This window comes from Heterodontus francisci, unplaced genomic scaffold (assembly GCF_036365525.1).
Source record: "Heterodontus francisci isolate sHetFra1 unplaced genomic scaffold, sHetFra1.hap1 HAP1_SCAFFOLD_822, whole genome shotgun sequence".
In the NCBI taxonomy this organism is placed as follows: Eukaryota; Metazoa; Chordata; class Chondrichthyes; order Heterodontiformes; family Heterodontidae; genus Heterodontus; species Heterodontus francisci.
In genome coordinates this window covers 325,909-353,582 of record NW_027140126.1, presented here as the reverse complement: position 1 = coordinate 353,582, position 27,674 = coordinate 325,909, and the positions used below count along the sequence as shown (strand labels likewise).

The following is a 27,674-nucleotide window of genomic DNA, read 5'->3' as shown; positions in this document are numbered from 1 at the left end:
TGAACAAACTGGGAGCCCGCATTCTCTTCCATCACTGACTCTCCCTCCAGTTCATCATCCTCTCTTCTCCTGAACACAGTCCTGCAGTTCTCAACAAACGTTCACTGTTTGAGAAGCCCAGTGCGCTCTTGTGCCTGAATCCGACACACTGCCCTCTCTCCTGCTCTGGGTCAGAGTACAGGAGAAGCCTTGCAACCCCCACCCCTCTGCCCCTGTTTCAGCAGAGTAAGCTCTCTTGTTGCCTGTTAGCTGATATGTTCCCTGTCGTTCCCGCAGCCCTCCGCTCGGGAACGATTTCTACGACCCCAACGACTACCTGGACAGCGGTCACCATGAGGTGGATCGGACGGAAGAACTGGAGTACGAGGTAAGAGCCCTAAACAACACCTCGCGTTTAAACAGCGTCTTTAAAGCAGCGAAACACGCAGATGCACCTCCCAGGAGTGTAATCCGTAAGGACCGAACAGTTGGCCCAAAAGCTTGGTGAGAGCTGTAGGTTTTAAGGAGGTTCTCAGAGGAGGAGAGAGAGAGGCGCCGAGGTTTCGGGAGAGAATTCCAGAGCTGAGGGGCTCCAGGCAGCTGGAGGCACAGCCGCCAATGGCGGAGAGATGGGAATCGGGGAATGGTCCAGGAGCATAGAGGGTTCGAGAGTATTACGGTGATACTGAAGGGCATGGGCCACAGCGAGGGATTTGAACCCACACATTCCGGAGGATTGCTTTGGGACGCCCGGAGCTCGTGAACGGCGGCCAGAGAAAGTCACGCTCGCCCTCCCAGGCCGGGGGATCTCTCCTGATGTTTTTATCTGTCTGCCTTTCCCTGCAGGAAGTGCAGCTGTACAAAGAGAGCCACCAGGAGAAGTTGGGACTGACGGTGTGTTACCGCACAGATGACGAAAACGACACCGGGATTTACGTGGGAGAGGTAAGGCGACGAGGCGAGGGATACCCCGGCGGCCGTAGCAGAGGGGCTGGCCCGCAGGAGGGAGTGCTGACGGGTAGCCTGTATCCTGGAGCTGCGCACGGCTGTTCCCAGGGCACTAGGGCAAGGGCCGAGGCACTGCGTCAACACCAGGGCGGGAAGAGCCGAGTCCCCACGCTGCAGGACGGGCCCTGGCCCCCGCAGTGATGCAGTTTGCAAAGAAAGCTCGATCCCCGGAGATGAATATTTTTGTTGAGTAAGGGGATGAAGGGTTACAGAACCAAGGTGGGTTGATGGAGTGAAGATCCTGATCTAATTGAATGGTGGATCATACTTGAAGGGCTGAATGACCTCCTCCCGCTTTCGTGTCACAGACTTTTTTTTTTAGAGTTTTTTTTTTTTAGAGGTCCCATTACCCCTGCCCTATCCCTGTAGCAAGTGCGTTTCCCTCACGTGCTCATCTAACCTCCTTTTGAAATCATTCATTGTCTTCGCTTCCACCACCCTCGTGGGCAGAGAGTTCCCGGTCATTAGCACCCGCTGCGTAAAAAAGTTATTCCTCATCAGCTAATGGGAGCAGTATTTCCTTGTCTACCTTCTCATAATCTTGTACATCTCTATTTCATCTCCCCTCAATCTCATTCGCTCCAAGGGGAACAACCCCAGCTTTTCCGACTGAACCTTGTAACTAAAATTCCTCATCCCAGGAACCGTTCCGGTAAATCTCCTCTGCTCCCTCTCAAGGACCCTCACATCCTTCCTGAAGTGTGGTGACCAGAACTGGATGCAATACTCCGGTTGGGGCCTAACCAGAGCTTTATAAATGTTCAGCATAACTTCCCTGCTTTTGTACTCAATGCCTCTATTTATGAAGCCCAAGATCCCATATGCTTCACTAACCACTCTCTCAATATGTCCCGCCACCTTCAAAGATCGATGCACATGCACCCCCAGGTCCCTCTGTTACTGCACGCTCTTTAGAACTGGGCCATTAAGTCTATATTGCCTCTCCCTATCCCTTCTGTCAAAATGCATCACCTCACACTTCTCTATATTAAACTCCATCTGCCACCTCTCTGCCCATTCTGTTCGCCTGTCTATGTCCTGCTGCAGGCAGTTCATATCATCCTCACTGTTTGCCACTCTTCCAAGTTTGGTGTCATCAGCAAATTTTGAGATTCTACTTTGTATTCCAAGATCCAAGTCATTTATCTATAACAAAAAAAGCAGTGGTCCCAGCACTGACCCCTGGGGAACCCCACTGTCGACCATCCTCCAGTCTGAAAAACAACCATTTACCACAACTCCCTGTTTTCTGTCCTTAAGCCAATTTTTTTATCCAATTGGACACTGACCCTCCTATTCCATAAGCCCCAATTTTGTTAACCAGCCTTTTATGTGGTACTTCGCCAAAGGCTTTCTTAAAATCCAGATAGATAACATCTACCACATTCCCTTCATCAACCTTCTCTGTTACTTCATCAAAAAATTCAATTAGATTAGTCAAACACGATCTTCCTTTTACAAATCCCTGCTCGCTGTCCTTAATTACCTCAAACTTCTCCTGGTGCCTGTTGAATATTTTCCCCTGATTATTGTTTCTAAAACCTTACCCACCACTGACAAACTAACTGGCCTGTCCTTGCTCGGACTGTCCTTTCATCCTTTCTTGAATAAGGGGGTCACATTTGCCACTCTCCATTCCTCTGGCACCTCCCCCATATCCAGGGAAGATTGGAAGATTATGGCAAGCCCTTCCACTATCTCCATCCCCACTTCCTTTAGCAACCTGGGATGCAAGCCATCTGGACCAGGTGACTTATCCACTCTCAGCAGAGCCAGCCTTTCCAGTACATCCTGCCTATCAATTTTTACCCCATCCATTACCTCTACCATCTCTGCTTCTGCCGATATTTTGTCAGCATCCTCTTCCTTAGTGAACACCGATACAAAGTACGCATTAAGTATTCTAGCCTTGCCCTCTGCCCCTGAGCACATATCGCCCTCTTTGTTTCTAATAGGCTCCACTCCACCTCTTACTACCCGCTTACTATTTACATGCCAGTAGAAGATTTTTGGGTTCCCTTTTATGTTAACTGCCATTCTATTCTCATATTCTCTCTTTGCCAGTCTTATTTTCCTATTCACTTCCCCTCTCAACTTATTGTATTTGGCTTGATTCTCGCTTGAATCCACCAGACATGCATCACACACCCTCCTTTTTTGCTTCATCATATTCTCAACCTCCCTCGTCATCCAAGGAGCCCTGGCTTTAGTTCCCTTGCCTTTCCTTGTTGGAATGTACCTAGCCCAGGGGATCAGCAACCTTCTTTAACCTGGAGAGCCTTTTCCTCAAAACCTTTGCCTAAAATAAAAGCTATTGGGAGCCACAAGATGATAAAAAAGAAAATACAGTTGAGTAAAGTCTTAAGTATACATTAAGAGGAAAAAGTTGTTTGTCGAGAACCTAAGGAACATTATGCAGTTTTGCTGAAAATAGAGACATGTTGCCGAAGCTTTTCGTCTTGCACTCATCGGGACAATCCGCAAGAATAACCAATGTAAGGTAAAACAACATCTTATACTGCATGAAATTCAGTTGTTTTCCCTAACATTGGTTATTCTTGTGGATTGTCTTGATGAGTGCAAGACCAAAAACTTCGACATCATGTCCACTTTCAGCAACCCTCAAGTTCTGTACGACCAAATGACTTTTGAACATTATGCACTTATTTGATGCTGTAAAAAGTAATTTGCTTTAATTTCTCTCTGACCCTCATGAGAATGGCCACAGTTACTACTGAATCTTGTATATAGATCGGGTAAAAATCCAGTCTCTATACCTCAGGAATGGGTGAAAATTGTTGTCTTTGTTTCCACAGTAAAATTCAGCTTTTCCTGGAGAACCTTAGGGACATATTTTCATCCACTTTTTGAGGTGAATATTATACAGCAGAGCTTTTCGGCAAAAACAAAATCTGGTCGTCCCTAAGTTAAAGAAACAATTTTAATCGTCGACGATTTTCTGTTTCAACCCTTTTGCTTTCTGCAATTGAATTCATTATTTTCCTAAATATGACGCCCCTTTTCTGCTGCAAATCGTTTTGTAACCAAACATTATTTTTTGACGTACCTTTTCGAAAATTAGAGGTATATGCACGTTTTGAGACACGTTATGTTCTTCCATTTTTGCATCTTGTGATATCCATTGTTGAGACTATTCAGGTGCCTCACCGACCGTGCAGAAACGAAATTTTTGATTAAGCAAATGAGATGCTAAAGAGCTGTCGAGCTGCCCCAGAGCCATGGGTTGCCAATCCCTGGCCTCCCCTGTACCTGAAAAAACTCTCCCTTAAAGATCACCCATTGTTCCGTTATAGTTTTTCCTATCAAACTTTAGTTCCATTTTACCCCAGCTCGATCCCCTTTTGCCCGACTGAAGTTAGTCCTCTACAATTCAGAAGTTATACTTTAGAACGTTCCTGGCTCTTCTCCATTGCTAAGCTAAACCTTATGATCGCTCTTACCCAAGTGTACCCCACCAGGTCCACTTGGCCCAACTCATTCCCCAGCACCAGATCCAGCAATGCCTCCTTCCCAGTTAGACCGAGAACATACTGATCAAGTTCTCCTGAACACATTTCAGAACTTCCGCACCCCCCCCCCCCACCTTTCCCTTTACTCCAACATTATTCCAATTGATATTCGGGTAATTAGAGTTCCCCAATATCACCACTCCATATTTCTTGCCCATCTCTGTGATTTCCCTGCAGATTTGCTCCTCCGTCTCTCTGGAAGTCTATAGAATAACCCTAGTGTGATCATCCCCTTTTCGCTTCTCAACTCTTATCAAATGGATTCTGTCTTTGCCCCGTCAAGGACATTTCCTCTTTCCAACATGACAATGTCTTCCCTAATCAGTACTGCCACCCCACCTCCCTTTATTCCCTTCTCTATCTTTTCTGAACACTTTGCATCCTTGAATATTAAGCGCTCAGTCCTCACCATTTTTTAGCCACATTTCCCTTATTGCCACCATACCGTATTCCCGTACACTATTTGTGTTTGTAGCTGACCAGCCTCATTCACTGCTCTTTCTGTGTTTACATACATGTATTGCAAACCTGACTTTGTATTCCTCCTAGTCCTTCTCGGTCTGCTCCTATCTAATGGAAAAGTCCTGGGGAAAATGATGTACAGAGAGATTTGGGTGTTCAGGTCCATTGTTCCCTGAAGGTGGCAACGCAGGTCAATAGAGTGGTCAAGAAGGCATACGGCATGCTTTCCTTCATCGGACGGGGTATTGAGTACAAGGGTTGGCAGGTCATGTTACAGTTGTATAAGACTTTGGTTCGGCCACATTTGGAATACTGCGTGCAGTTCTGGTCGCCGCATTACCAAAAGGATGTAGATGCTTTGGAGAGGGTGCAGAGGAGGTTCACCAGGATGTTGCCTGGTATGGAGGGCGCTAGCTATGAAGAGAGCTTGAGTAGATTAGGATTATTTTCATTAGAAAGACGGAGGTTGAGGGGGGACCTGATTGAGGTGTACAAAATCATGAGAGGTATAGACAGGGTGGATAGCAAGAAGCTTTTTCCCAGAGTGGGGGATTCAATTACTAGGGGTCACGAGTTCAAAGTGAGAGGGGAAAAGTTTAGGGTGGATATGCGTGGAAAGTTCTTTACGCAGAGGGTGGTGGGTGCCTGGAACGCGTTGCCAGCGGAGGTGGTAGACGCGGGCACGATAGCGTCTTTTAAGATGTATCTAGACAGATACATGAATGGGCAGGAAGCAAAGAGATACAGACCCTTAGAAAATAGGGGACAGGTTTAGATAGAGGATCTGGATCGGCACAGGCTTGGAGGGCCGAAGGGCCTGTTCCTGTGCTGTAATTTTCTTTGTTCTTTGTTCTTAATACGGTGTTACTCCCTTCTCTAGTACTATCCAACACACTCACTCCTTTAGGTACCTATTCCTCTTTTCTACTTCTATCTGCTGGTGCCCATCCCCTCTGCCAATTTAGTTTAAACCCTCCCCAGCCACACCAGTGAGCCCCTCTGCGAGGACATTGCTCCCAGTCCTGTTGAGGTGCAACCCGTCCCTTTTGAATAGGTGCCTCCTGAACTGGTCCCAATGTCCCAGGAACCTGAAGGTCTGCCTCCTGCTCCATGCCTCAAACCACGCATTGATCCTCCCTATCTTCCCATTTCTACTCTCGCTAGCGCTCGGCACTGGGAGTAATCCAGAGATTATTACCTTTGAGGTCCTACTTTTTAACTTACTCCCTCGCTCATGAAAATCTGACCCTAGGACCTCAATACCTGCTATCTCTATGTCGTTGGTACCAACGTGTGCCACAACTTCTGGCTCACTCCCTTCGCCCGAAGTGGGCGGCACAGTGGCGCAGTGGTTAGCACCGCAGCCTCACAGCTCCAGGGACCCGGGTTCAATTCTGGGTACTGCCTGTGCGGAGTTTGCAAGTTCTCCCTGTGTCTGCGTGGGTTTCCTCCGGGTGCTCCGGTTTCCTCCCACATGCCAAAGACTTGCAGGTTGATAGGTTAATTGGCCATTATAAATTGCCCCTAGTATAGGTAGGTGGTAGAGAAATATATAGGGACAGGTGGGGATGTGATAGGAATATGGGATTAGTGTAGGATTAGTATAAATGGGTGGTTGATGGTCGGCACAGACTCGGTGGGCCGAAGGGCCTGTTTCAGTGCTGTATCTCTCTAAACTCTCTAATATTCTGCACCCTCTCCCTTTTCTCCAAATTCTTTCTGTCCCCTACATATTATCTAAATGGTGAGAGATTGCAGAGCTCTGAGACGCAGAGGGATCTGGGTGCCCTAGTGCATGAATTGCAAAAGGTTAGCATGCAGGTACAGCAAGTAATTAGGAAAGCTAATAGAATGTTATTGTCCATCACGAGGGGAATTGAATATAAAAGTAGGGAGGTTATGCTTCAGCTATACAGGGCATTGGTGAGACCACATCTAGAGTACTGTGTACAGTACTGGTCTCCTTATTTAAGGAAGGATGTAAATGCGTTGGAGGCAGTTCAGCGAAGGTTTACTAGACTAATACCTGGATTGGGCGGGCTGTCTTATAAAGAAAGATTGGACAGGCTCGGCTTGTATCCGCTGGAATTTAGAAGAGTAAGAGGCGACTTGATTGAAACATATAAGATCGTGAGGGGTCTTGACAGGGTGGATGTGGAAAGGATGTTTCCCCTTGTGGGAGAATCTAGAACTAGGGGTCACTGTTTAAAAATAAGGGGTCGCCCCTTTAACACAGAGATGAGGAGAAATTTTTTCTCTCTGAGGGCAGTGAGTCTTTGGAATTCTCTTCCTCAAAAGGTGGTGGAAGCAGAGTCTTTGGATATTTTTAAGACAGAGGTAGATAGATTCTCGATAGGCAAGGGGGTGAAAGGTCATTGGGGGTCGGCAGGAATGTGGAATTAGGGTGACAACCAGATCAGCCATCATCTTGTTGAGTGGCGGAGCTGGTTCGAGGGGCCGAGTGGCCTCCTCCTGCTCCTATGTCCGTATGTACCCTGAAGGTGCGGACTCCCTCGCTGGGGTTGCCGGGGCACTGGCTGCCCTCCAGCACCTCACCCCGGTGCCCGCTCTCCAGGCGTCAAGCCGGATGATGAGTGGCAGCATGGCTGTGCAACTGCGGGAGGCAGCATCCTGCCCCTTGCCGTGATCTCGCTGAAGTACTCTCCAGCGGGGCGGGGGGGGGGGGGGGGGGGGGGGCATTATGAAGGAGGCAGGTGGATATTTCACACAACATTCCAGCACCCCGCACCGCCCCCCCCCCCTCCCCCCCCCACCGCCACTCTCTAATCCAGGAATGCGGGACAGCAACGTTCTACCCACCTCAGAGCCTGCCCTGAGAACAGCAGACTCAACACAGGCCGGAACGGGAGCCTGACCCTCCCCTGCTGCGCCTGTGCGTGTGCAGCTGCGGATCTCTGTCACCCTCACGAGTGCCGAGCGCGCGGTTCCAGTGACTCCTTGAGAATGCTGGAGGTGGGGGCCGAAGGGGCAAGGGAATTGGAGAAATACTGGAAGGGGAGAAATTTGCAGGAGTATGGGGGAAAGAGTAGGGGGTGGGGGGAGTGGGATTAACCGGCTCGCTCTTGCAAAGACCCAGCACAGGCATGATGGGCTGAAGGGCCTCCTGTATGAACCCGATGATTATAAAAATGATACAGAGGCAATGACGAAGGTGCAAAAAAGATTCACAAGGATGCGGCCAGAGTTCAGAGGTGAAACCAATCGAACCCCTTCCTGATTTTGAACGCCTCGATTAAATCTCCCCTTAACCTTCCCTGCTCGCAGGACATCAATCCCAGCGTCTCCCGGTCTCTCCAGGTGAACTGGTTATCGAGCTGGTGTTGCAATATCGGTGGGTGAATGCCCCCGCCCCCCCCCCCCGCCTACCCTCCGTCACAGTTAACTAGTCTAACCACAGTTATCTGTTCACGTACAGATTAACCCCAATGGTATCGCAGCGAAGGACGGCCGGATCCGGACAGGGGACCGAATCATTCAGGTAGGAGAAGATCTATCAGTGACCCCCCCCCCCCCCTCCCCCCCGATCCAACGCCAACCTTTCGCCTCTGAGGACCCTTAGGTCAAATTCCCCTCTCTGCTTGCTGTTCTCAACAAGCCCTTCTTCACACTACCAACGATAATTCCACACAAAACTGTACCTCACTCAGAGAACGCACAGTCCAGCAGAAGCAGACAGATAACAGGGGCATTAAGTTGTATTCTGTATCTAACCCCCGTGCTGTACCTGTCCTGGGGAGTGTTTGATGAGGACAGTGCAGAGGGAGCTTTGCTCTGTATCTAACCCCCGTTTTTTTTTATGTCGAGGGGGCCTTTATACCCCAGGCCCCCTTTATATATTTTTTATATGTCGAGGGGGCCTTTATTCCTCAGGCCCCCTTTATATACACCCTTATATTTTTAAAATAACTTTATTAAAACAGATAAATAAACAAAAAAACTCAAATTAAAATGCCATTCTCGGCGTCGACGATGCACTCCAGTCCCTGCGGTGCCCACCGGTCGCGGAAGGCCTCAAGCGTACCGGCGGACACCGCATGCTCCTTTTCCAGGGACACCCTGGCGCGAACGTAACCGCGGAAGAGGGGCAGGCAATCGGGGAGGACGGACCCCCCGACGGCCCGCAACCTGGACCTGTGAATTGCCACCTTGGCCAGGCCCAGGAGCAGACCGACGAAGAGATCCCCCTCCCGGCCCGAGCCCCTCCGCACCGGGTGCCCAAAGATCAGGAGCGTGGGACTGAAGTGCAGCCAGAATTTGAGGAGCAGCCCCTTCAGATACTCAAATAGGGGCTGCAACCTCGCACACTCCGTATAAATGTGGAACACGGACTCGTCCAGGCCGCAGAAAGTACAGCTGGCCTGGGAGTCCGTGAACCTACTTAAAAGCCTATTGCACGGGACTGCTCTGTGCAGCACCCTCCACCCCAGGTCCCCGATGTAAAGGGGGAAGACTCCCGCGTAGAGAGACCTCCATCGGGGTTTCCCCTCGCCGCCAGTTGGCAACGCGGACCGCCAGGGCGTGTCCGGCCGGCTGACGAGGGCGAGGAAGTGGAAAGTGTGCAGGAGCAGCCCGTACAGGAAACCCCTCCGCGCCGATTGGAATGGCACGGAGGGCATTCCCGAGAGGCGGCTCGGGTTGTGCGGGACCGGCTCCCGAGGAGGGTTTCGGGGCCTGGGTCCGATGAGCAGTTCCGGCCCAGCGGGGGTCAGCTCGGCCGGGATCGCTCCGCACTCCCAAGCCCCCTCGCCACCCGCAGTGAGGGGCGTCCCGGGGGTATCGGCTACTCCTCCGCCCGCCGGACCGTCCCCAGAGTCGGCCGCCCGGACAGCCGAGGCGCTCTCCTCCGCCGGCGGGGGAGCGCCCTGACTGGAGGCGACCATGTTCCAGACTCGGAAAAGATCCCGGTAAAAGACAGGCAACTCCCTCAGAGAGGCGCGGCTAACGGACTCCACCGGGAGCTGCGTGTCGTTTTGAAGGCAGTGACACTGGCGGAAAAAATACGTCGCCAGCGCACACCATCTGGGAGGACGCTCGACGTACAGGTATCTCTGCAGGGTCCGAAGGCGGAGAGTCGCAGCCTGGGTGCGGACGCACACCAGCGACTGACCGCCCTCCTCGATCGGGAGACTCAGGACCGCGGCAGAGACCCAGTGTTTCCTCTTGCCCCAGAAGAAATCGACGAGTTTCTTCTGGATCTTGGTGGCAAATACAGGGGGCGGGGCCAAAGTGACCAACCGGTACCACAGCATGGAGGCCACCAGTTGGTTTATGACCAACGCTCGGCCCCTGTAGGAAAGCACTCGGAGCAGTCCTGTCCAGCGCCCCAGCCGAGCGGTGACTTTCGCCTCCAACTCCTGCCAGTTTGCCGGCCAGGCTTCCTCAGCGGGGCTAAGGTGGACTCCCAGATAGAGGAGGTGCGTGGTGCTCCACGCAAAAGGTGTCATCTCCTCCGGCAGGGAGTCCACCCGCCACTGACCAACCAGGAGTCCGGAACATTTCTCCCAATTGATCCTCGCGGAGGACGCGGCAGAAAAGGTCTGCTGGCAGTCGCGCATCCTCCGCAAGTCAACGGGATCTGTGATTGCGAGGAGCACGTCGTCGGCGTAAGCCGAGAGGACGACCCGCTTGGCCGGCTCGCGCAGAGCCAATCCCGTCAACCTCCTGCGAAGCAGGCACAGGAAGGGCTCCACGCAGATGGTATACAATTGGCCGGACATGGGGCACCCCTGACGCACTCCTCTCCCAAATCGAAGGGGCGCCGTCAAGGACCCGTTAACTTTGACTAGACACTCTGCGGCGGCGTATAAAAGTCGGACCCGGGCCACAAAATGCGGCCCGAGTCCGAAAGCGCGCAGAGTCCCGAAAAGGTAATCGTGATCCACCCTGTCGAACGCCTTCTCCTGATCGAGGGAGAGAAAGGCGACCGACTGACCAGTCCTCTGGGAAAGATGGATCAGGTCCCGGACCAGGTGGATGTTGTCCTGGATGGACCGGCCCGGGACCGTGTAGGACTGGTCGGGGTGGATCATGTGGGCCAGCACGGAGCCCAGGCGGGTAGACATAGCCCGGGCAAAGATCTTATAATCCGTGCTGAGGAGGGAGACCGGACGCCAGTTTTTAAGCAGGCGGAGATCGCCCCTCTTCGGCAGCAGGACGATGACCGCCCTGCGCCACGAGAGGGGCATCTCCCCGGTCGCCAGGCTTTCCCCCAGGACCCGCGCGTAATCGTCCCCCAGGACGTCCCAGAACGCCCTGAGGAACTCCACGGTCAACCCATCCAGCCCTGGGGATTTGCCCCTCGAGAGCTGGTGGAGGGCGCCAGTCAGCTCCGCCAACGTGAGCGGAGCCTCCAATCCTTCGGCGCCCTCCGGGCTGACCTGCGGCAGGTCCTCCCACAAAACTCTGCGCGCATCCTCGCTGGACGGATCCGGAGAGAACAACGCACTGTAATACGTCCGGACCAGGAGGCCCATTCCCTCCGGATCCGTGATGGAGGATCCGTCGTCGGCCAGCAGCTCGACGAGCTGCTTACGGACCCCCCGCCATTTTTCCAGCGAGTAGAAGAAGGGTGAGGCGCGGTCCAAATCTTCCAGGATCTGGATCCGCGACCTCACGTACGCGCCTCGGGACCCTATGAGCTGCAGGTTCCTCAGCGCGCCCTTCTTCTCTTTGTACGCCTGCCACAGGGCCGGGTCCGCGACGGCATGACCGAGGCGGGACTCCAAGACGAGCACCTCCCTCTCAAGGCGCCCGACCTCGGCTTCCCGCCTCTTGGTCGACCCCTTCGCGTACTCCTGACAGAAGACGCGGATGTGAGTCTTGTCCACATCCCACCATAGCCTCAAGGAGGGGAAGCCCCCCTGCTTCCTTCTCCAGTCGGCCCAGAATCGACAGAACGAGTCCCGAAATCGCACGTCCTCCAGCAGCCGGTTGTTAAAGTGCCAGTACGCAGACCCCGCCCGCGTGCGGAGCGGAGTGAACTCCGCCCACACCAGGCGGTGGTCCGAGCACGGCACCAGCCGCATGGAGGCCGCCGAGACACGGGAGACGTACGCCTGCGAAATGTAGAGGCGGTCGATTCGCGACCCCCCTCCTCCAGACCTCCACGTGAAGGCGCTGGAGTCGGGATGGAGATTCCGCCAGACGTCCACCAAGTTAAGGGAGCTGATCAGTCCCCTCAACTTCTCCACCGACGCTTGGCCGCGCTGGGGACCGGAGCGATCCCCCACCTCGAGGGTGCAGTTAAAATCCCCCCCGAGGATGATGCACTCGCCGCTATCGATGGAGCTCAAGAGAGCGGACACTTCTTCAAAGAAGCGCGCTTGCAACGCGCCGGGCCTGGGCGCGTACACGTTCACAAAGTGGAGCGGCACGCTACCCAGGCGAACGGCGAGGTGGAGCAAGCGGCCCGGCACTAGCTCCTTGACCCCCAAGATCTCCGGCTGAAAAGTCGGGGCCAACAAGATAGCCACCCCACTAGAAATAGGGGTGAGGTGACTCATGTAGACCCCACCCTGCCACTCCAGGAGCCAGGTGGCTTCGTCTCCCGGAACGGTGTGGGTTTCCTGCAGAAAGCTCACCGCGTATCTCCCTTCCCTAAGGACTGAGAGATTGTGAAATCTGCGGTGAGCCCCTCTGCTGCCGTTGATGTTGAGGCTGGCTATGGTTATCTTCATGTCAAAGGTACTTAAAACCCGTCACCAACACCTCACTGTGAGGAGGGAGTGGAAGTGCACCTGGCCCTCCACTCCCCCAGCAACCCATTGAGGAACACATTAAAACGGCGCCTCTCAACCAGTTTCACGTCCGCGCGCTTGCCCGCTATCTTAAGGGGGGCACGGACGGACTGGATGATCAGCGCCAGATTCGACCAACGGTCGAGGGCCAGCTGAACTTTATTGCGGCAACCTCTGCAAGCCGCGAGGAAATCCCGGAGTTCCGCCGTGGGGATGAGAGGAGATTCGGTGGGAGGCACGAGGGACTCCACCACCTCACTGGCGATGGAATCAAGATCATCCTCCGTGCCCCGCACCGAATCCCCATCCTCCTCCGGGTCGTCACCGCCAGCGGCCGACACATCCACCACACACTGTGGGGCGGACGTCCCGGCCGCGCCAGCTGGTCCCGCCTCCGTCACGATCCCACCCCCAGGATCGATGGCGGAGGAGTCCTCTCTGGGTTCTATTGTGAAACTGGAGCCTGTAGGCACCAGCGGTTCAGGACCCCCCTCCACCTCCATCCCCAGGCCAATGACTGGTCCAGGGGAGACAGAAGTTCCGGACTCCGGGAAACCAGCCGGAGCCGAGACTGGAGGCGGCGAGAGGAGGCCATCTCCCGCTCCGCCAGCACCCACAGGCCCAGCAGATGGGGCAGCATTTTCAGTTATAACTGGGTCGGGTGTCTCCTGGTTGGTGGTGGACTCCGGCTGGGAGGCCCGACCCTCTGGGGCCTCGCCCTCCCCTTCATTCAGGACACCCGACCCAGTAGCAGTGGCAGAATGGGCGGCTTCCCCAGGCTCCCCCACCACAAGCAGGGCCCCACTTACTCCTTCAGGAGGGGCCTCATGTACCGGGGCCATCCCCTCCCCTCCATCCTGAGGAATAGGGAGCACCTGCCCAGACTTTGCAGCCTTGGTGGTGGCGGTAGGGGAAACCTGGGGACCCGAAACAGGAGACAGTTCCCCTCCAACAGATGGGCCCTGCGCCTCAGGGCCCCTTGTTACCTCTGTGGAGGGGTGCCTTCTCCTCTTTTTCCCAGTTGTGTGCGGAGGCTCAGAGACCTCCATATCATCAGAGGCCTCCACCTCCACACTCTCCTTTTTTTTATTCACCCTGGGCCTGAGCCCAGCCCTGGGGCAAGTTGACTTCCCGAGATCGGGCCTTGGGCTGAGCTCAGGCTCGGGTAGTGTCACGATATCCAGGGGACGCGCCTCTCGATGTTTATTTCTCCTCCGCGCCTTCCTTCCACTTGGACGGTCACCCCCCTCCCTGCCGGAGGCCGTGAAAACCACAGCCTCCGGTACCGACTGAATGGTATCTGGTGGTGGTGTAGTGGGGGTGGGAGGAGGTGCAGCGTTGCCACCCTGGGCCGCTGAGTTGGAGTCGGCAGCCGGGAGGTTGGGGCAGTTCTTACGAACATGCCCCACCCCCTTACAGACATGGCACCGCACCCCGTCCAAGGTCCAGAAGACGCGGTAGGCCGTCCCCTGGAATTCTACATTGAAGTGGCCCTCTGTCACCTCCTCCCGCGCCAGCTGCATGAATAACTGGCGGCGGAAGGAGTACACGTGTCGGAGGCTGTTCTCCCGAAGACCGAGCGGGACTGGGGTGAGCCCCGTCTTTACCTCCCCCAGATGGTGCAGGTGGGGAAGGAGGAGCTCACCAGGGATGAAGAGTGGGACATTGGATAAAATGAGCCTTTGCGCAGTGGCCTCCAGGGGGTCCACTGGCAGAAAGGTCCCGCCCACGGTGAGCCCCCTGCTCAGAGCCAGGGACACCGCCCGCTCGGTCTTCAGGAAAAACACTGCCTTCCCGTACATTTTAGAGGCTGCAACAATGGCCGAAGGGCCGACAACCTCGGCCATTGCTTTCACGCATGCCTCTATAGTCATGTTCGGGTGGACGTAGCTCTTGACCCCATGCTTCGTTGTTAATAAAGCAAACGGTGACGGGGCAACAGGTGCAGCTGCAGCAGCCGCAGCAGCATATGAACGGGAAGGCCCCGCCACCGGCGAAGAGGGGCTTGCCATGGGGTCTAAGAGCTACGTCCACCCCCAAGAAACAAAACAAATTTACACAATTTTTAAAAAAAGCAAACTTTAAACAAGGTGGAGTGGGAGTAGAGGAGGATGGCGTAGGATGGTAAAGGAAAAGGGGAGGATAGGTGATTGAGGCGACTGAGTGGAGGAAGGGAGAGAAAGGCTGAAAAGGATGTTTGTTCCAACTGCCAGTTGGAGCACCTTTATCACAATTAGTCCAAACTGGTTTGTTGTCTTCCAGTTGGGGGAGGCTTCTTCGCCCGGGACAGCTGGAGCCGCCCGGTACTCTCCTCTTCTGATTTTAACAAGACAGTCTTCACCCGGGCAACTCCAGCTGTCCCGAGCAGGCAGTTGGGGTGGGGAGGGAGCTCCCTGTGTGCAAACACCAATACAAACACAGGGGCCCCTACTGGATTTGGCTGCCCCACCCCTGAGTCTTCAGGCCTCTTCTCCCTCCCCCAAACAGTTTAAACTTAATAGTCTTTCAGGTGCCCTGACACCCACCTCTCCAGAAAAATTGCAGCCTTCCTTGATGGTTTCCCTCCACTCTGTATTCACCTTTCTCCAGTCTCTCTCTCTCTCCAGTTGCTGCAGTTTCCAGTCTCCACTCTCCTCTCCCCAGTTGCTGCAGTCTCCACTCTCCACTCTGTATTCACCTTTCTCCAGTTGCTGCAGTTTCCAGTCTCCACTCTCCTCTCCCCAGTTGCTGCAGTTTCCAGTCTCCACTCTCCTCTCCCCAGTTGCTGCAGTCTCCACTCTCCACTCTGCAGTTGCTGCAGCACAGGTGCAGTTGCTCCCCCTGATTGCTGGCAGGAAGTGCTCCAAATTGCCCAGCCAATCCCAGTGCTGTACCTGTCCTGGGAGTGTTTGATGGGGACAGTGTAGAGGGAGCTTTACTCTGTATCTAACCCCCGTGCTGTACCTGTCCTGGGAGTGTTTGATGGGGACAGTGTAGAGGGAGCTTTACTCTGTATCTAACCCCCGTGCTGTACCTGTCCTGGGAGTGTTTGATGGGGACAGTGTAGAGGGAGCTTTACTCTGTATCTAACCCCCGTGCTGTACCTGTCCTGGGAGTGCTGAAGGCAAACATTACACAAGGGATATGGATGAGGAGCAGGGACGCGGGCCGATTCTCCCCGAATGAATGCCCAGGGCAGTTGTTGCTGTCCTCGCCCACCCCCTCCCAGACTGAGGTCAGAAATTCGGCACAGATTTGGGCTTGAAATCCTGAACTGGTCTGGCTCGATCCTCCAGTGGGGAAGGCCTGTAGGTTGCCCGCCACCCCCCCCCCCCCCCGACCCCCGCACCCCTCATCTTCCTTACCGGTGTGCCCGTCTCTGTTGCAGATAAATGGGGTCGAAGTTCAGAACAGGGAGGAGGCGGTCGCGATCCTCACCCGGGAGGACAGCACCAATGTCTTCCTGCTACTGGCGAGGCCGGAGATGGTGGTAAGAGGAACTGCGCGGAAAATAGTGTTGAAATAAAACCGTACGCCCGTGGGCATCGGGAGTAGGATAATCCGGCAAGGCATTAGCTAAAGTTTGCGGTAATCACCCGCGAACGTGACAGTGCCATTTTTGAGTCAGAAGGTTCGATTCCCCGCCACATGGCCCTTCATCCAGGTTAATCAGGAGGATGTGAAGAATCCTGCAGCCGCTAGTGGAAGAAGAGCTGGGGAGTTCTCATCCTTGAGTTTATATTCCTCCAGGGCCTTCTCACCTCCCATTCCCTCCCCATGTCGAACCTCCGCCAGCCCCGACAACCCTCCCATATCGCTGCACGTAGCTGCAAGGCCCAGTAGCAGTGGGGTAAATGATGTCTCCCCAGTGTTCCGTGGGGATCGATCGGGTGAAAACCCCTGCAGAGATTGATCCCAGGTTGTCCGCTCCCGCTCCCGGGTGGCTGTTGAGAATTGAAGTGTCGGAATCTCTGCACTGACGCTGGCCTTTCTGCTCCCACAGCTGGATGAAGGCTGGATGGAAGAGAGGAGTGAGGCGATGGACATTCCCACTCGGGAGGAGGGGGAGGAGTCACCAGCACGGCTTGGCAAAGCCAGCCCAGCACAGCAAGTAAGTGCCGCCCCGCCCTGGGGTCTGCGAGGGATAATATAAAACCCAGAGCGCCCCCACACTCCCTCGCTGCATTAACAATGTCAGCTGAGGCTCAGCGCTTGTCACTGTCCAATCCAGGGACATGGGCTGCATAATCCAGGCTGACATTCCCCTCTGCAGTACTGAGGGAGCGCCGCGCTGTCGGAGGGTCAGTACTGAGGGAGCACCGCACTGTCGGAGGGTCAGTACTGAGGGAGCGCAGCACTGTCGGAGGGTCAGTACTGAGAGAGCGCAGCACTGTCGGAGGGTCAGTACTGAGAGAGCGCAGCACTGTCGGAGGGTCAGTACTGAGAGAGCGCAGCACTGTCGGAGGGTCAGTACTAAGGGAGCGCCGCACTGTCGGAGGGTCAGTACTGAGGGAGCGCCGCACTGTCGGAGGGTCAGTACTGAGGGAGCGCCGCACTGTCGGAGGGTCAGTACTGAGAGAGCGCAGCACTGTCGGAGGGTCAGTACTGAGGGAGCGCCGCACTGTCGGAGGGTCAGTACTAAGGGAGCGCCGCACTGTCGGAGGGTCAGTACTAAGGGAGCGCCGCACTGTCGGAGCGTCAGTACTGAGGGAGCGCCGCACTGTCAGTGGGTCAGTACTGAGAGAGCGCCGCACTGTCGGAGGGTCAGTACTGAGGGAGCACCGCACTGTCGGAGGGTCAGTACTGAGGGAGCGCAGCACTGTCGGAGGGTCAATACTGAGGGGGTGCCGCACTGTCGGAGGGTCAGTACTGAGGGAGCGCCGCACTGTCGGAGGGTCAGTACTGAGAGAGCGCCACACTGTGGGAGGGTCTGTACTGAGGGAGTGCCGCACTGTCGGAGCGTCAGTACTGAGGGAGCGCCGCACTGTCAGAGGGTCAGTACTGAGGGAGCGCCGCACTGTCGGAGGGTCAGTACTGAGGGAGCGCCGCACTGTCGGAGGGTCAGTACTGAGGGAGCGCCGCACTGTCGGAGGGTCAGTACTGAGGGAGCGCCGCACTGTTGGAGGGTCAATACTGAGGGGGTGCCGCACTGTCGGAGGGTCAGTACTGAGGGAGCGCCGCACTGTCGGAGGGTCAGTACTGAGGGAGTGCCGCACTGTCGGAGGGTCAGTACTGAGAGAGCGCCGCACTGTGGGAGGGTCTGTACTGAGGGAGGGCCGCACTGTCGGAGCGTCAGTACTGAGGGAGCGCCGCACTGTCAGTGGGTCAGTACTGAGGGAGCGCCGCACTGTCGGAGGGTCAGTACTGAGGGAGCGCCGCACTGTCGGAGGGTCAGTACTGAGGGAGTGCCGCACTGTCGGAGGGTCAGTACTGAGAGAGCGCCGCACTGTGGGAGGGTCTGTACTGAGGGAGGGCCGCACTGTCGGAGGGTCAGTACTGAGGGAGCGCCACACTGTGGGAGGGTCAGTACTGAGGTAGCGCCACACTGTGGGAGGGTCTGTACTGAGGGAGCACCGCACTGTCGGAGGGTCAGTACTGAGGGAGTGCCGCACTGTCGGAGGGTCAGTACTGAGAGAGCGCCGCACTGTCGGAGGGTCAGTACTGAGGGAGCGCCGCACTGTCGGAGGGTCAGTACTGAGGGAGCGCCGCACTGTCGGAGGGTCAGTACTGAGGGAGTGCCGCACTGTGGGAGGGTCTGTACTGAGGGAGGGCCGCACTGTCGGAGCGTCAGTACTGAGGGAGCGCCGCACTGTCGGAGGGTCAGTACTGAGGGAGCGCCGCACTGTCGGAGGGTCAGTACTGAGGGAGTGCCGCACTGTCGGAGGGTCAGTACTGAGAGAGCGCCGCACTGTGGGAGGGTCTGTACTGAGGGAGGGCCGCACTGTCGGAGGGTCAGTACTGAGGGAGCGCCACACTGTGGGAGGGTCAGTACTGAGGTAGCGCCACACTGTGGGAGGGTCTGTACTGAGGGAGCGCCGCACTGTGTGAGGGTCAGTACTGAGGGAGTGCCGCACTGTGGGAGAGTCAGTACTGAGGGAGCGCCGCACTGTGTGAGGGTCAGTACTGAGGGAGTGCCGCACTGTGGGAGAGTCAGTACTGAGGGAGCGCCGCACTGTCGGAGCGTCAGTACTGAGGGAGCACCGCACTGTCAGTGGGTCAGTACTGAGAGAGCGCCGCACTGTGTGAGGGTCAGTACTGAGGGAGTGCCACACTGTGTGAGGGTCAGTACTGAGGGAGTGCCGCACTGTGGGAGAGTCAGTACTGAGGGAGCGCCGCACTGTCGGTGGGTCAGTACTGAGGGAGCGCCGCACTGTCGGAGCGTCAGTACTGAGGGAGCACCGCACTGTCAGTGGGTCAGTACTGAGAGAGCGCCACACTGTGTGAGGGTCAGTACTGAGGGAGCGCCGCACTGTCGGAGGGTCAGTACTGAGGGAGCACCGCACTGTCAGTGGGTCAGTACTGAGGGAGTGCCGCACTGTCGGAGGGTCAGTACTGGGGGAGCACCGCACTGTCAGTGGGTCAGTACTGAGAGAGCGCCACACTGTGTGAGGGTCAGTACTGAGAGAGCGCCGCACTGTGTGAGGGTCAGTACTGAGGGAGCGCCACACTGTCGGAGCGTCAGTACTGGGGGAGCACCGCACTGTCAGTGGGTCAGTACTGAGGGAGTGCCGCACTGTCTGAGGGTCAGTACTGAGGGAGTGCCGCACTGTTGGAGGGTCAGTACTGAGGGAGCGCCGCACTGTGGGAGCGTCAGTACTGAGGGAGTGCCGCACTGTCAGTGGGTCAGTACTGAGGGAGCGCCGCGCTGTCGGAGCGTCAGTACTGAGGGAGTGTCACACTGTGGGAGGATCAGTATTAAAGATGAGAGCGCCAGCCTGTTCCATTGAGTTCCCAATCTCCCACTATTCCTTTTTCTTTCCAGAAAGGAAAGGAAGAAGAGAAGGGCGCGATCGACACCGGGAACACGCTGAGCAATAGCCAGGAGCTGGATAGTGGCGTCGGGCGCACCGACGAGAGCACCCGCAACGACGAGAGCTCGGAGCACGACATCCTGGGCGACGACCAGACCAGCACCACCACCACCAACACCTCCAACAACACGCCGGGCAGCCTGCGGAGGTTCCAGCAGAGCAAGGGCGAGGGGCCCACCATCCGGAACCGCAACCTCCACCTCAGCACGGACTCCCTGGCGGGGCCGGACTGCCTGGTGGCGGAGTTGCCGGGGCTCACCGAGGAAGAGTGTGAGCGGTACCGTGAGCTGCTGGAGATCAAGTGCCACCTGGAGAACGGCAATGGCACGCCGGGCCTCCGCTACCAGCGGGGGCGGGCGCTGGACGTCAACCGTAACGAGGGGGTGGGCCGTCTGGTGGCCATGCTGCAGGAGGAGCTGGGTCATCTGGAGTTCAAGTGCCGCAACGTGCTGCGGGCGCAGAAGATGCAGCAGCTGCGCGAGCGCTGCATGAAGGCCTGGCTGGCGGGCGAGGAGGGCCCCTTCGACGCCGCCGGCCCGGCGGTGGGCGCCGACCCCCTGCGCCGCGGGCTCTGCGACATCACCGAGCTGCCCGAGCGCTCGGACAAGGACAGCACCAGCGCCTACAACACGGGCGAGAGCTGCCGCAGCACGCCGCTGCTGGCCGAGCCGGCGCCCGGCAGCCCCGCCCACGCCAACCTCAACCTCAACCGCACCCCGCCGCCCTGCCGCGCCAGCCCGGCCAAGTTCCGCAGCCTGCCCAGGGAGGGGGTGGGCAGGCGGCACGCCGAGGAGCGGGCCCGGCGGGCGCCCAAGGGCAGCCCCGACCTGTCCCGCTGCCAGCACTCGCCCGGCAGGCAGGGCCACCTGACGGAGCGCTACCGCAGCTGCGTCCAGCTGGCGCCGCCGCCCCCCACGGCGGCGGGGGCGGAGTGCGGCCAGGCTCCGTCCGGCGGCAAGGCCGGGGCGCCGGCCGAGCCCCGCATGGAGTGGAAGGTGAAGGTGCGCAGCGACGGCACGCGCTACGTGGCCAAGCGCCCGGTCCGCGACAAGCTCCTCAAAGCCCGCGCCATGAAGATCCGGGAGGAGCGCAGCGGCATGACCACTGACGATGACGCGGTCAGCGAGATGAAGATGGGCCGCTACTGGAGCAAGGAGGAGCGGAAGCAGCACCTGGCCCGCGCGCGGGAGCAGCGCAAGAGGCGCGAGTTCATGCTCCAGAGCCGCCTGGACTGCCTGAAGGAGCAGCAGACCGCCGAGGGGCGGTGCGAGCTCAGCATCATCGCCCTGAGCCACAAGAAGACCATGAAGAAACGCAACAAGAAAATCCTGGACAACTGGATCACCATCCAGGAGATGCTGGCCCACGGCACACGGACTGCAGACGGCAAGCGGGTGTACAACCCGCTGCTGTCGGTCACCACCGTTTAACAGGACTGGCATCACCCAGCGCCCTGGGATGGGTAGGGTGGTGGGTGGGGGGAGGGGGGGTTCTCTGTCTCTGTCACATCTGTTCTGATGATGCCACATTCTGTACCAGTGCTCCTGATATATCTTTCTTTTCCCTCAATCGAATATTCCCCTCCAACGCTTGGGGCGTGGGGCCTCAAAGTATGTCCGCTCCATTTCCCGCACTCCTGCTCTCATCCCTTCGCCTCCTTCCCCGAACCGTGATCGGGTTTCCACCCCCCCCCCCCCCTCCTCCTCACCTTCCGCCCCACCTGCCTCCCGATTCGACGGATCATCCCCCGCCAATTTCCCCCACCTCCAGCGTGACGCCAGCACCCAAACACGTCTTCCCCCCCCACCCCTCCCCTTGCACCGTTCCGCATGGTGGGGGGGGGGGGGGGGGGGTCACTCGCTACGCCACACCCTGGTCCACTCCTCAATCACCCGCAACACCCATTGCACCTTCCCATGCAAGCGCAGGAGAATGCAACAACCACCAGGTTGTAATCTCTATTTTTTTTTTCAGACCGTGCTGATTCTGCCCTTTTCCCGTTTACACCTCCTCGCGGCCTATGTTTTGCTTCTTCACTTGTCCCATTGTCTCCTTTTGCCTCGCACCGATCATCCCTTTTGTCATCCAATGTCTCCGACCGTCCGCCCTATCCCCGGGGCCCTCCCTTTTATTCTGCTCCCCCTTTCCCTGCCTCAGTACTTGCTTGAAACCTGTCCCATCCCAAACGTTTCCCCATCCCAAGGGAAGGCCCGCTGACCGGAAACCTTAACTCTGTTTCTCGCTGCACAGATGCCGCCTGGCCTATCCCCAGCGTTTCCAACATTTCCTGCTCCTATTTCAGATCCCCAAGTTCACCAACAATTTAATTTTGTCTTGTCTGTCCTCGGGGTTGGTGCTTTGATGAAGCATTGGGTCCCACGCTCGGCGAAATGTGCAGCTTCGAATCCACGTGGGTGAAAAGAAAGGTGGGAATATGACGTTTACAGATTAAAATGGAACCGATCATTGACTGTGACGAGCATTAAGTGGTTTCCGAAATTAAGGTGTCGCTCCTGAACACTCTGTACTCTCCGTTTTTCCTCCAAACGCCACAAGTAATCCTTTCAAATCCCTTGTTAAGTGTGATAACCTCTTGAATATTCTTCGTGACGCGTTGGGGATCTGCCAAAACCCCCTCCCCGTGATACACCACCCGGCAATTCCGGCTGTAAAGACGGATGTTTTCTGCTGAGGAAACCGCCCTGTGCACCCAGAAGGTCCTCGATTACTGAAAATGACTGCAAGGCTCTCCCAGTGGCTCAAGTGCATCGCCCCGGTATAATACTGAGCCACACAGGGTGCAGAAAGATCGCAGGCTCGCTTCGCAAACTAGGCCGACTCACTCCTTTGTTAACGGCTGAACTGCTGCCCCACTCGCTCGACGGAGGTTGCTAACTCTTTGGGGAAAGGCACCCAGCTCGTGGCGAGAATGAATTTGGTTAAAGTGCTCAGAAACACCGGCGCGGTGTTGTGGGTTGTTCAAGTTTTGGGCGCATTCTCGGTGTGGACTTTCCTGTGAGAATGGGGTGGTTCAGTTGATGCCCAGTCTTGGGTGGGGGGTTATAAAGTCCCCGGCCTATGGCTCCAACCTTGAAGCACCCAGCCCACGCCTAGCCAACCCCATCGTCCAGCTCACTGCAACAAATCCCTCCAGTGCAACAAATAGTCCGCTCATTTCAACCTGATATACCCAACTACAGGGACCCACCAACCCGACTGAAGCCCAGGCCATCTCCTCAATCACAAACTCTACCCGACTGCAGCCCATCAATCCTGAACAAACCCAGTCCAACCACCTCAGCACACGACCTTACTGCAACCACCCAATCTTATCCAACCCAACCTAGCCACTGCAGTTCCAAATTACCCTACCCCACTGGCTCCCAATCCAACCTCTGCTCACCCACCCCACAGACCCCGGTCACCCAGCCTGCTGGCGCCCAGCACCCCTGCTTGACCGTACCCCCCCCCCCCCGCCCCATGCGCTATTGAAGCACAGCCCAGGCCCAGGGCACACCAGAAGAAAATGGTTGCCTTCTAAGTCACTGTCGCACCTATCTTATGCCAAGCCGATCGCAACCTCCGCAGAAGGATGGGCGAAGAGGTGGGTGGGCGTGCAAACCCAGGAGGAACGGACTGTCACACGGCAGTCCCCAGGGTTCCGAAAGAGAACCGCAAGTGCGATCGGATGCAGCAGTTGGAGGTGTTTCATCAGAAAATGGACTCTTGTTTGTTTTTTCAGTTCCAGTAAGCTCTGTGTTTCATCATGTGACAACAAGTGCATTGCATGAGCATCCGTCCAGCCCCTGAGATCTGTTGTTGTTTGTCGAGGTCTGACCCCGTTTCTGTCGTGTTGTTTGAAGTGTTGTTATGTTTTCTAGTCAAAACCTTTAGAGGACCCAACCTAACATGTTTTCAAAAATAAATTATGTTTTGTATTTAATGAGGAGTGACGACTGTTGTCTGTTTAACGGAAGTCCCCGACTGGCTCGCTGAGGGAGTGACCTCCTGCGGGGACCGAGTCACACAGGACGAGAGGCCGTCGTCCAGTGTGGTACTTGGTGTGGAGGCCAGGCAGGTTCCAGGCTCCAGCCTGCTCCGTTCTCAGTTAGTTATTCTCAGCTGGGATCACAGTGGGGACAGTGTTGGGGTGCGACAACTGACCTCAGTGCCCCAGTTTAGCAGTGGAGGCTGGGGGAGGAGCGGGGGAGGGAGGGGTTAATCAACCCGGGTGCTCGTGTGTCAACTTTAAAATTCTCCATCCTTGCTTTCAAATCCCTCCATGGTCTCATCCCTCCCTTTCTCTAATCTCATTCAGCTCTACGCCCCTCCAGGATCTCTGCCCTCCTCCAATTCCCCAATCCTGTGTCTCTCTGATTTCCACCATTGGCAGCCATTCCTCCAGCTGCCTGGGGCCCTAAATTCTGGAATTCCCTCCCGAAACCTCTCCGCCTCTCTCTCACCTCTTTGACCAAGCTTTTAGTCACATTTTTCTTTATTCATTCATGGGATGTGGGCGGCGCTGGCCAGGCCGGTATTTATTGCCCATCCCTAATTGCCCCTTGAGAAGGTGGTGGTGAGCTGCCTTCTTGAACCGCTGCAGTCCGTGTGGGGTAGGTACACCCACAGTGCTGTTAGGAAGGGAGTCCCAGGATTTTGACCCAGCGACAGTGAAGGAACGGCCGATATAGTTCCAAGTCAGGATGGTGTGTGGTTTGGAGGGGAACTTGCAGGTGGTGATGTTCCCATGCGTCTGCTGCTCTTGTCCTTCTAGGTGGTAAAGATCGCGAGTTTGGAAGGTGCTGTCTAAGGAGCCTTGGTGCGTTGCTGCAGTGCATCTTGTCGATGGTACACACTGCTGCCACTGTGCGTCGGTGGTGGAGGGAGTGAATGTTTGTAGATGGGGTGCCAATCAAGCGGGCTGCTTTGTCCTGGATGGTGTTGAGCTTCTTGAGTGTTGTTGGAGCTGTACCCATCCAGGCAAGTGGAGAGTATTCCATCACACTCCTGACTTGTGCTTTGTAGATGGTGGACAGGCTTTGGGGAGACAGGAGGTGAGTTACTCGCCGCAGGATTCCCAGCCTCTGACCTGCTCTTGTAGCCACAGTATTTATATGGCACAGTATTTATACAGTTCAGTTTCTGGTCAATGGTAACCCCCCAGAATGTTGATAATGGGGGATTCAGCGATGGTAATGCCATTGAACATCAAGGGGAGATGGTTAGATTCTCTCTTGTTGGAGATGGTCATTGCCTGGCACTTGTGTGGCGCGAATGTTACTTGCCACTTATCATCTCAAGCCTGGATATTGTGTAGGTCTTGCTGCATTTCTACACGGACTGCTTCAGTATCTATCCCTAAGATGTCTCTCGGTGTCCATTCTTGTCTGATAACAGTCCTATGAAGCACCTTGGAATGTGTGACTACTTTAAAGGCGCTATATAAATAGAAACTGTAGTTGTCTGAATCACCATCCAGTGATTCTTCGTGTGTGTGTCTTTTTTTTTTTGCTCATTGGCGGCCTTGTGAGGTTTTCTCCAGCTTGCTTGGGTTCCCATCCGTGTGTGCAACTTCCGGCCCAATGGGCAGTCCACCTTGGGACACCTCACGGTCGATCCGAAAGCAGGGAAGTTTTTGGGCACGAGGCTGAGGTTGAGGAATGCGCATTCTACATAGTTCCTTTTATGCCCGCTGCGCCCCGTAGCGTTTCACAGCCAATGAGGTGTCGCCCTTGTCGAAATGTAGACAAGTGCAGCGGCCAATCTGAGCACAGCAAGATCCCACGACAGCAGAAACCGGATGCATGACCATAAAGCTGTATTTTTGACGGTTTTATGGGGAAATGTCGGTCCCGGGGCAATGGGAGAGCTCCCATCCCTTTCTTCGAGCGGTGCAATGGGATCTTAGACATCCAGAGAGGGAAAATGGGGCATTTGTTGCCCACCCCTAATTGGGAACGCGGTGGTGAGCCGCCTTCTTGAACCGCTGCCGTCCGTGTGCTGTAGGTACGCACTGGGGAGCAGATTCAATAGTTATTGGATATTAGTAATTTGAAAAAGATAAACTTGCAGGGCTATGGGGATAGAGTGGAGGAGTGGGACTAATTGGGTAGGTCTTTCAAACAGTCAACACGTTGAGCCAAAGAATGAGAACAATGAGCCAAAGGTGTTGCATGATTCTGTGGATATATGCCTTGCATTTTCCATCTGTTTCTCCCTTTATCCAGCTTTGTCTCCGTTCCTTTGTCTGTCACTGTCGATTCCTTTGTCTATCTCTTTCTGTGCCTCTTTGTCTGATTCTGTTGCATGTGCATCTCTCTTCCTCCCTTCCTCTCTCTCTGTCCACCCGTCTCCCCTTTCTATCTATTTCTCTCTCTCACTCTGGCTCTCTGCCTGTCTCTCGCCCTGTTTGCATCTAGCCTTGTTTCCCCAACCCCCTCGTCTCTCTCTCTTTCTCTGTATTTCTCTCTCCAGATCTATGAGAAGCATTCAGTAGTAATTCAGCTCCCGGGCTAGACAACCTCTGCTGACTTTCCTTCCATTTATCATTGGTTTCTTTTCATCACTGTTGCTGAGGTGCAAGGGGGGGGGGGCGGGGGGGAGGGAATTGTAATAACTATGAAAGCAGCGCTACCCTTCCTTCATCCTATTGATCTGTCTGACTGCCTCTCTTGTGGAATGTTTGACCTACATTTCAATCAGCTCCTGTGTTCTCTCACGCTGCGCTGAGGCTGAACTCTTAAAGGGGCTGTACCTGCTCGTCAATAAATATTCGCAAACAAAATGCGGGGGCTAGTGGTGGGGGTGGGGTGGGGGCGGTTGGGGGGTGGCGGGGCGCAAAATCGGGCTCCGCAGGGTCAAGTCGGCCGCTCTGGGCTCGGCATTTTATGCAGGCACAAAGTTAAAGAGGAAAGGAAGAGAATGAGAGTTGCTCACACAACCGGGCGATTACTCTCCGAAGAGCGAGCGTGATCTCCCTCTCAAAAAAATAACCTTTGAGAATCTTGAAGCTCTTTACACCACATGATCCCTTCCTTAAATTTCGCCTGCACTCTGGTGATGTGATTGAATGGAGGACCCAGACGCGGCAGTTTCAGAATATGAATTCGAATTTGAAAAAGAAAATTTGTAAATTAAAAGCTGTTCTCATGAAAAGTGACCGTGACGCTGTTGGTTTCTATAAATCAGCCCGGCCTCCTGCTCCTGGTCACCGTCCCAGTGATTCCTCAAGCAGGCTACCTGTGAGCACCTGTCTGGAGGTCAGCCGGGAAAGCCGGCGACGCTCACCGTGGTCAAATAGTCAAACACATGCACCTAGAAATGAGGTCACTGGCACCTATTCAGAAAAGGAAGAATTTGCATCGTTGCTGCACCTCTCCCGACCTTCAGACGTCCCAAAGAACGTCACAGCAATTTGAAGTACGTTTTGAAGTGTCGTCACTGTTGCAATGAGGATACAGGGCAGCCAGTTTGTGCACAGCAAGCTCCCACAAACAACTGACCCTCCAACAGTGCGGCGCTCCCTCAGTACTGACCCTCCGATAGTGCTGCGCTCCCTCAGTACTGACCCTCCGACAGTGCGGCGCTCCCTCAGTACTGACCCTCCGACAGTGCAGTGCTCCCTCAGTACTGACCCTCCGACAGTGCGGCGCTCCCTCAGTACTGACCCTCCGACTGTGCGGCGCTCCCTCATTACTGACCCTCCGACAGTGCGGCGCTCCCTCAGTACTGACCCTCCGACTGTGCGGCGCTCCCTCAGTACTGACCCTCCGACAGTGCGGCGCTCCCTCAGTACTGACCCTCCGACTGTGCGGCGCTCCCTCAGAGGCAAACATGACATCCACTATTATACTGGACCCTTGGGACAATCTGTGCTGTTCGGGCGGAGTGAGGAGAAAACAGGCTGAAATGAAAAAAATACCCTGACA

At 55.6% G+C, this 27,674-nt stretch overlaps 1 protein-coding gene across 1 annotated transcript; it reads left to right on the top strand.

The window, feature by feature from the left end:
* Positions 1 to 276: 276 nt before the first annotated feature.
* LOC137358898 (PDZ domain-containing protein 4-like) lies at positions 277 to 21,176 on the top strand (the record flags this gene model as incomplete). The annotated part of the gene is made up of 6 exons (XM_068025104.1): positions 277 to 367; positions 826 to 924; positions 8,416 to 8,478; positions 16,104 to 16,205; positions 16,719 to 16,826; positions 19,698 to 21,176. Coding segments are annotated over 6 exons (1,942 nt in total), but the record flags the coding sequence as incomplete, so codon positions are not given.
* Between the last annotated feature and the right edge of the window lie 6,498 nt (positions 21,177 to 27,674).